Source organism: Pinus tabuliformis, chromosome 4_1 (assembly GCF_031772625.1).
Source record: "Pinus tabuliformis cultivar Carrire ecotype Pingquan chromosome 4_1, CPIR1, whole genome shotgun sequence".
Classification (NCBI taxonomy): Eukaryota; Viridiplantae; Streptophyta; class Pinopsida; order Pinales; family Pinaceae; genus Pinus; species Pinus tabuliformis.
The window spans coordinates 717,200,664-717,210,205 of record NC_142303.1 but is presented as its reverse complement, the minus strand read 5'-3'; the positions used below and the strand labels follow the sequence as shown (position 1 = coordinate 717,210,205).

Below are 9,542 nucleotides of genomic sequence, written 5' to 3'. Positions count from 1 at the left end.
AAATTTCTGGGGATCCCAGAGTGTAAGAATCCCCCCTGCCGAGTTGTTTGCTTTAACCTCTAGATATTCATACTTGATTAGCCATTTGTTATGTCTTTCTCTGGTATTTTCCATCGAACATTTTGTTTCCTGAATAAAAACCATATCTGACTTTTCTTCTTTTATTCTATTACTAAGATTTCTTTGTTTCCTTCTATTTCTTATGCCTCTAATATTCCAGGTTGTAAGCTTCATTAAGAAATGTTTGTAAAGGAATAACTGGTGACATCTCTCATCTTACCTGAGTTAATCATGAGTTTTCCACATTCGTTTAGCAGCTCATTCTGTCTTTTTTCTTCCTCTTTTCTTGCCTGGGTTCTTGGGAGATTGTATCTGTGTCTCCTGCATCATTTTGACCCCTCTATTTTCCTGGCTTTCATGATTTCTTTTGACTCCAGAACCCTTCGATTGTGATCTCCATAGGAAGAGTTGTTGAACCCTATCAAATTCCTCTTGTGGTAGGGAGTCCACTCCTTTAGTCGTCCCTTGTTCCAGAAACTTTTCTAGATCTAAATTCTCCCTTTCTAGAATCTCCTGCAGTTCATGGTCCTCTGTTCCAGCCTCACTTGGAGTCATCTTATGGTCCCTACTTATCTCCATATTACTTGGCAGATCATCCTTTTGCTAGTTGTTATCTATGATATCTTCCATGCTAGCATCCCTTTCCTTCTTAGTGATAATGTTCTCCGATTCCTAATTTGTTTCTTTGTTTCCATCTTCATCTTCTAGGATCTTTAAACCATTGTGGCTCGGTTTTCTTTCCTCATTAATCTTCTTTTAAGGCCTCTTCCCGCCTTTCCCTTTGCCCCCAACCTTGGTGAAACCCTCGAGATTTTTATCCGGGGTGGTTTTTACGTTTCTCTCCAAATTGTTTGTTGGGAAATCTCTGTATAGATGCCCATGTTCATGGCATTTGCGGCACCTAAATGGGATATGTTCATAGTCCACTACCTGCCCCCATTCTTCATCATATACTTCTAAAATTATTGCTTCCAGAATTGCCCCAGATAAGTCCATTTCCACACATATTCAAGGGAAGGAGGTATATTTACCTTTCAGAGTCGCATCTGAGATCTTTAGAAAATGCCCCAACTTGTTGCCTATAGTTTTCAGAGATTTCGGTAGTCAGTAATCCAAAGGAAGGGAGTATAGTTTAATCCATACCGATACCGATGTGAATGTTTCATGTTCTGAGACAAAGTTCATCATCCATGGCCGCATGTAGAGGCCTGCGGCCGCGTAGAAATATGGTCCTCCTTCGAATACTCTGTCTTTATCCTCCAGGCTTGTGAACACCACCGTGAAGAAGCCTTTAGATCCCAAATGAAGGTTTATTTCCCCTTTGGTTTCCAATGGCTCCTTTATCCATACATGCAACACCCTCTTCGTCGGCCATATCCCCATGAATTTGCATATAACTGCATATTCCGCCATGTGATCTCTGTGCGCTTGTAGCACTGGGTCACTTAAAATGACCCGGGGAATGATGTTCGACTTGGGTTTGCAGACCTCAGTTGTACTCATAGAAGCAGTGTTCTGACTGCTACCCCCTGTCTTCTTTTCCTTACTAGCTTCCTGCTTATCCCCTTCTTGATCTGGGGGTCTATTTTTTTCCCAGTTTTTCCGTGTTGATTGCCTCTGTTGCCATCTCCAAAGGTTTCTTAAAACGTTGCTTTCTAGCATCCTTGCTTTTGTCCGTCACTATTTGACTGTAAGAGGGAGCAACAATCCCCCCTGCGCGTTCCGCCATGGTGCCCAACTTCGAACCCTAACGCTAACCCTAGATCAGTTTGCAGAGCTCACCCCCGCCTCCCAATCAGGTGATCTGCTTTTCCATTCTTTAAGCAATTTAAAACATTGAAACATATTGTAATATTCATTACAAAATAAATTTTATTTTTTAAATAAATAGTTTTTTAATATTCAAATAAAAAATTAACAATTATATAATTTTATTATTATCATTTTATATATCATTAAAACTAATATTAATAATAATAATCTAGTTTAAAATTAATAATTATGCATTAAATAACAAAATGCAAAATTTTTCCTGGATGCGGATGTGTAACATGTCAATCTGTACGAGGGCAGCGCGGTGGGCTAGCGCATGGCTTATTACCACCGCCATCCGGCCTCACATGAAGCCAGCTTTAAAGTCTTCAGCCATCATCATCAACGTTGTGTTAATGCAACCCGTCCACCCTTTCCAGCCTGCAATTTCATCTGTTATGGCGCCCCTCCTAAATTTCATTCATGCTCCTCCCCTACACTCGTGTCATTCCATTGTTGTCGCAGAGCCTCGCTTTTGAACCATCCTAGGGAATCGTTGTGCTCTAGATCGCTGTGTTGATTCACCGCTGGGATTTCATGCATCTCATAGCCCATTCTGCAATTTTAGTTGTCGTTCATCCTCCGTCTCTCCTAGTGCTCCTCTGCGAGCTCAAGTTAGGCCCCTTTCAGTCCCCCCCTGCCTTTACAATTCTGCTGCCTGTTCAACTCTTCTTGCTCTTTTCATTATGCCTAGATTACACCCGAGAATGCGTTGCAGGAGAGGAAGTTCCCGTGGCCGCGTCATCCGCCAGCCCTCCTCGTCCATCTCGGACTCCTTGTTTGAAGCCTCGGACTTCTACTCTGACCGCTATCCCGTTACCAGGAGTGGTCGTGGACGGGGTTGAGGGCAGCATAATTCATCAGCGCGCTCTCATAATTCCCAATCTCACACTGCTCGTTTTCGGTTCCCCTTTACCCTCAGTAATTCCTCCTTCATAGCTTCAGTCACCATTGAAATTCAAGAGGATACTCTTGGTTCGGTCGCTGTGACACCAGGGATGTCTCTGGAGACGAGGGCGGAAGACAGGCTTGGAACTTCTCAGATTGACAATACGCAGGGTAAGGATCCGGGTGGCTCTGTAACCCAGGACATGAACATTCAAGCTGGTCCGAGCGTCCTTACTGGTGGCGGTTCTTCAGGCAAAGAGGGCCATCCTTCTGAGGATGAAGACCCCTACAAATATGGGTGTCGCATTGTTGTAGAATCGCCTTCCACCTCTCATGAAGCTTAAGCAGGTCTGCGTTCAATGGTTTTTGATTCTCTGCTGCTCGAAGATGCTGAATTCCCTCCTGGTTTATATCATTATATGCTTTACAGTTCTCATGCTCAGACCTTTTTTCCAATGTTAAATTGTCGGCTTCCCCTGCATGGGCGGCATTCTCTTGACTATGCCTTTGGGTCTCAGTTTCGGATTTAGCTGTTTTATGGGTCAGATTCCAGTTTTGAATGGGCAGCGCTTTCCTGTTTTCTTGTACGGGCCTAGTCAACCTGTTTTGGTCTAGATTTACCTCTGGTCAGTCTTCAATTTTGACACTGGCGTTTTCTGTTTCATGGAAGCTCTTCTAGTCAGTCTTCAGCAAGTCTTTTTGGTCAGTGTTCAAGCAATGTAATGTGAGCATGTCGCATCTCTGGGCTAGACTTCTCGAGGCCATTGCCTCTCTGTAAATTTATTTTTGTATCAATATAGGAGTAAGCAAATTCAGATTAAAAAAAACAAAAACAAAACAAAACAAAAAAACAAAATGTAAAATTTTTAATAAAACATATGAAAAGTAATAGAGTATAACTTTGTTGACCCAATTTACTATAATGAATATTCTCTCTTTGGTTCAAATAATTATATATCATGAAATTAAGATTTTTTAAGCAATTTAAAACATTGAAACATATGTAATATTCATTACAAAATAAATTTTGTTTTTTAAATAAATAGTTTTTTAATATTTAAATAAAAAATAACAAATATATATTTTTATTATTATTATTTATATATCATTAAAATTAATATTAATAATAATAATTTAATTTAAAATTAATAATTATGCATTAAATAATATGGAAATTTTCTAATAAAATATATAAAAATAATAAAGTATATATCATGACATTATGATTCTTTACTCAATTCAGAACACTGAAACATATTGTAATATTCATTACAAAATAATTTTTATTCTTTAAATAAATAGTTTTTTAATATTCAAAAAAAAAAACAATTATATATTTTTAGTATTATCATTTTATGTATCATTAAAATTAAAATTAATAATAATAATCTAATTTAAAATTAATAATTATACATTAAATAATAACATATAGAATTTACAATAAAATATATAAAAATTAATAAAGTATAATTGTGTCCATAAATACTTTTGGAGAATTGTGTGTTGTTTTAAGGATTTGTCTCATATTTAGAGTGAATTCTTCATTCATCTTTAGAGATTTGAAGTTCAACTAGTGATATGAAAAATATTAAACTCATTTCAATAGAAAAAGGTGATAAAATATAAATATTATTGTTAGGGGAAGAAAGAATGATAAAAGTAATGAGTATTAACTTTTATAATAATGAAAATAATTATTATTATTGACTTTGATAAAAAAAAATTTAAATAAAAATATATAAATTATTAAACAAAAAATTATAAAAAAATAAAATAAAACAACTTCTATTACCTTAATATACTTATTAAATAAATTATAAAAGAAAATTTTGAATTTATTAAATAAAAAGAATAAATATATATATATGTGAATTAATTAAAAAATATGATTAATTAAATTATATAAAAATAACATTTAAACATCACAATATGTAATTTCCAAATAACATTTAAATAATATTAAACACAAAATATCTCACTTTAAAAACAATAATATTACCATTTGTACAGGATATAACAAAACATTTATGATTTAAACATCATCAGTGTGTAATTCCCAAATAACATTTAAATAATGTTAAACACAAAATATCTCACACTTTAAAATTAATAATATTACCATTTGTGTAAAATATAACAAAACATTTATGATGGTAACTATGTAAGCATCCTATTCCAGTCTTCACTGAAAAGAGGAAAGAGACTGTTTTTCACATTCTCATCTTCCCAAATTAAATTTTGCCACCACTCAGCCTCTCCATATATTTGCTGCAACCGGGACAGTTTCTCCATTCCTCTTGGCAATGTCTTGAGTAATGGACACCCTGATATCCTCATTAGTCTAAGTTGAGGCATTGTTTGGTCATCCCACGCATCATGGGGCCCCACCATATTCTCTACCTTCGGACAGTCACCAAGAAGCAACCTCTCCAACGCTGGAAAGCCGCCGCTCCCCACCGCGAACTCCCTCAGCTCATTGCAATTACATATTCCCATGTGCTTTAAATTAGATAGCCCCTCAAATACCAATCTTCTCAGCGACGGACAACCAAGTATGTGCAAATGTTGAAGTTTGGGCATTACTCCGTCGTTGATCACACCAGAGGGTCCCACTATAGTCTCACACTTTTCTAGGCCATAAAGCGTCAAGTCCTCGAGCATCGGAAGACCGCAACTCTCAATTTCGAGTGCTTCAAGCTCCGTGCAATCCCCGATCATTAAGTTCTTTAAACGAGGTAATTTCCTCGTTCTCAATCTCTTCAACGAACTGCAAGATGTTATTTCTATATATTCGAGTTGGGGCATTGTTTCTTCACTTGACAAAACAGAAACAGATGATCCCACCATCATGCTTTCTAATTTGCTTAGACCCCCAAGTCTCAACCTCTTCAACATTGGAAAGCCCCACCCGCCTACAATTCCAAGAAGCTCCCTAAGTTGCTCACAATACAACAATTCTAACTCTCTCAGGTTTTGAAACTGAGGAATGCAGTTGGGTAAACTTACCCCCTTATAATGATTGAGTGTAAAATGTTCCAACTTGTTCAGATTATCCATGTTGAAGGGAAAAATATGCTCCTCCCCCATATCATCTCTATCTGCATCGTAGACGCAGCTTACCTCCAACCTCCTTAGCTGCGTCCATGTAGTCATTGTACTTTCTATATTTTTACATTCTAGCGTTGCCGTCAGCTCCATCAGATTCGAGAGATTTGCAATATCCTCCACATTTATAGCAGAAATATTGTTATTTGGCAAGAACAGCTTGTTCAATGAAGTGAGGTGAGAGATACCATGTGCAATCGCCATTAAGCTATCACATCTTTTTAAGTTGAGATGCTTTAGATTTCTGAGATGACCGATGTTGTCCGGCAATGCATTTAGTGATTCACAATATTCAAGATTCAAAAATCTCAGACGAGAAAGATTAGCTATGCTTTCTGGCAAAGTCTGCAAACTGTAGCAGCCAGTCAATTTCAGAAATTCAAGTTGTTCAAGTTGCCCCAATGATGTTGGCAACGATGTTATTGAGATGCATTGAGAGAGATCAAGAACCTTGAGAGACGATATGGCCGTGGAGAAAAAACGTCGAGGAGCCTCTCTAATGCTTTCATTGTTGGCCAACACCAAACTCGCAACTTGTGAACAAACGAGATCTGTGGGGAGATCCTGAATATCATTATGACCAACAGATATTCGTTTGCAATCCCTAATCTCATCTTCAGTAGGGAAATTTTGTAGATGTTGAGCTGTGGCAAACAACCACTTCTCCTCACTTCGGCCTATATATATTGCCAGGTCGCGCACCACATCATGAACTTTTACTCGCTTCTCCTCATCCCTGACAACCCAGCCGCCGTTGCTTAACTTTATAGTCTCTACCTTCCCACGATTACCTTCAGCAACATGTTCGAACAAGCCCCGATCTACCAGTACATCAATGTACTCGTGCCCGGCATCCATTTGGGTGATCAGCTTTTCTGCGCTCCACATTTCTAACAACGTCTCCACAGGAATCTCTGCATCCTCAGGAAACACAGCGCAATATAAAAAACAAATCTTCAAGTTACGAGCAGGCAAATCGTCATAGCTCCATTTTAGCCTTTTGTACAGGTCTCTATCAATGATGCTGTGGCTGGCTTGGAAGGCAGGATCTGCAATTCTCATGAGAGTCAAAGCACGCCTCCACTCATCTTCCGTCCTTTTCCGCCTCATTGCTGCGGCAACTGTGATTAGGGCCAATGGCAAACCTCGACACTCAGAGGCAATTTCTCTAGCTATACCCTCTATATTGTTCTCCCTTGGAAGAACCCCATCTGTAAAAGCTTTTGTCCTAAATAACCCCCACCCTACTTCCTCGGACAGGGTTTGTATCTTCAATGTGTACTCTTCGCTTGCCTCCATCGCGAAGATCACTTCTCTGCTGCGACTGGAAATTAATACCTTGCTACAATTGTGATCCCCAAATGTCACGCCAACTTCATCAATGAGATCGATTCGATCCCACATATCATCACAGATCAAAAGAAACTTCCTCTTTGCCAGCGATTCTGACAATATCATTTTCCTTGTATCACTGTCAGAAATGCTCTCCAACTTTAAATTAAGCATCTCAGCAATGGAGGCCTGCAATTTTTCAATCTGATAGTGCTGAGAAATTGTAAGCCAAATAACCAAATCAAAAATACCTCTCTCCTCTTTGAAGTGGTTGTAGACCAGTTTCAGTAAAGACGTCTTGCCGACGCCCGGCATGCCATAAATGCCAACCATCCGAGCTTGGGGATGAGCTTCACCAAGCCATGCCTGCACTTTCTGAGCATCTTCAATGGCTGACCCTACGAATCCGGACTCCGGGACAGGTTGACGAAGGGCGTCTACCTGAAGCCGTGAGGCGGCCACAATCTGTGTGGTATTGGCACATAATAAAAATTCCCTTTCAAGCTCTTCAAAGAGTCGATCAAATCCCGTCTTCCAATCTCTAATTTGGGTGGACAGCTTGGGGTTGCGGAGGGAGCAGCAGCCGAGACACCGTGGCTGTGGCTCCGAATCATCGATCAAATCCTTGACCTGTTGAAGGTCATCACGGATTCTTTCCAAACAATTCTGGACGGGCTCTGGGAGCGCTCTCTGCTGCTCTCGGAATTGATTTTCAATACGCTCTAAAACGCCCTGCATACGGGTGAAGTCAGTTTTGAGATGACGGACATTTTCCCCCATCTCAATGATATCCGTCATTCTTCGGATGACTACACCGATAATAGGGCCTGCAACATTGTCGGCTACAACGTTGGCTGCCGTTTGAATTCCAAAATCCGCCGCCATGGATAATTTATTTAGCTGAGCACTCAAAGCAAAAGAAGGGGCAAATGCAAGAGTAGCGCGAGCAGATCTGAAAAGGGCTGCGAGAGAGTAAGCGAAATTGAGAAATGCAGGTGAACGAGTGAATATAAGAACAGAGGAGAGAGGGAGGTCGATGGCCGTATTAATCGACCTCAGCTTTTTCAAATCGTTGTTCCCACTTCGTGATTCTAAAGCGAATTATGCGAGTGGGCCTTTATTTGTCTAACCTTTAGAAAAAGTAAGGAATTGCCTAAGCATGTTGTGTTGCAATGCTGGAAATGTCTTTTCCAATCTTTTTGCAGAGAAGAAAAATAATATAAGTGCCATCAGGCTTTGTTCGGTAAGTTTCGATGTGACGGCAGGCTCAATAAAATTTTGATTTTCCGCCCTGCTTTGGAAAAAATTGAAACGTACATTTGGAAAAAGTAAAGCAGAACAGCGATTGATAAGGTTAAAGATTTGCCATACAGCTGGTGGATGGCCGGAGGCATTTGATGAGGGGCAAACTTTATTAGTATTTAAACACTTACTGTCATTACGTGTAACTTTTATAAAAAGTTTATTCTCACTAGTTGTGGAATTGATTGATATTGATTTTAAAATGAATAAGTAGTATTTAAACACTTACTGTCATTAAGTGTAACTTTTATAAAAAGTTTATTCTCACTAGTTGTGGAATGGGTTAAAATTGATTTTTAAATGAATGTTTATTAGTATTTAAACATTGAAAATTTCTAACATTCATGAGCTTACAAGTTTATTTAGTTATTTGAATAGTGAAAATTTCAAGATCCGTGCACAAGTTTGGTGAAATCTTAACAATCGTCCATGAGCTAGGTGAAATTATAGGGAAATTCAGGATTTTTTTAAATAAAAGAAGACAATTATAATCATGGATACTTGTTAGGATAGGAATTAAAAATTTATAATAATAATAATAATCAAATCACTAAAAAATTAGTTATTATATTTTTTGAATTAGAATTTGGTATTTATCATTTAGATATATGTAAAAAAAATTCACTAAAAAATTAGTTATTAAATTTTTTAAATTAGAATTTGGTATTTATAATTTAGATATATGTATGCATTTAAATCAAATGATTTCTATGTATATTTTGAATATAAGATAGAAGTTGAAACAATGAATTTTTGGTTTTACAATAAGATTTTAAATTTTTTATGTTTGGTTAATTGTTTGTTTTCCTCAAACATAAGGAAATAGGTCAGAGAATCAAGACTTAGAAGTCTCTAGCTAAGTAGAAGCTTACCCCTTCATGAACCACCAACATGTTATTATAAGTGGTATGATATTGTTTTTAGAAAATAACCCAAGGTACTTGAGACTTTTTTATGTATTAAAAAATATCACTTTCATAAGGGCATTAGCAAATCATAAATAGTAACAAATTTGAATTTAAAGAAAATGATTATAAAAATTT

The 9,542-nt window shown here is 37.6% G+C and overlaps 1 protein-coding gene across 1 annotated transcript; it reads right to left on the bottom strand.

The window, feature by feature from the left end:
- Positions 1 to 4,851: 4,851 nt before the first annotated feature.
- LOC149178139 (disease resistance protein RPS2-like) lies at positions 4,852 to 8,266 on the bottom strand. The gene has a single exon (XM_089423548.1). It carries the CDS (start codon positions 8,080 to 8,082, stop codon positions 4,918 to 4,920), a length of 3,165 nt encoding a protein of 1,054 aa, XP_089279674.1. The 5' UTR covers positions 8,083 to 8,266; the 3' UTR covers positions 4,852 to 4,917.
- Between the last annotated feature and the right edge of the window lie 1,276 nt (positions 8,267 to 9,542).

Bases quoted from the DNA above. Each gene is read 5' to 3' on its own strand.
- LOC149178139 (XM_089423548.1), bottom strand. From the start codon at position 8,082: ATGGCGGCGGATTTTGGAATTCAAACGGCAGCCAACGTTGTAGCCGAC.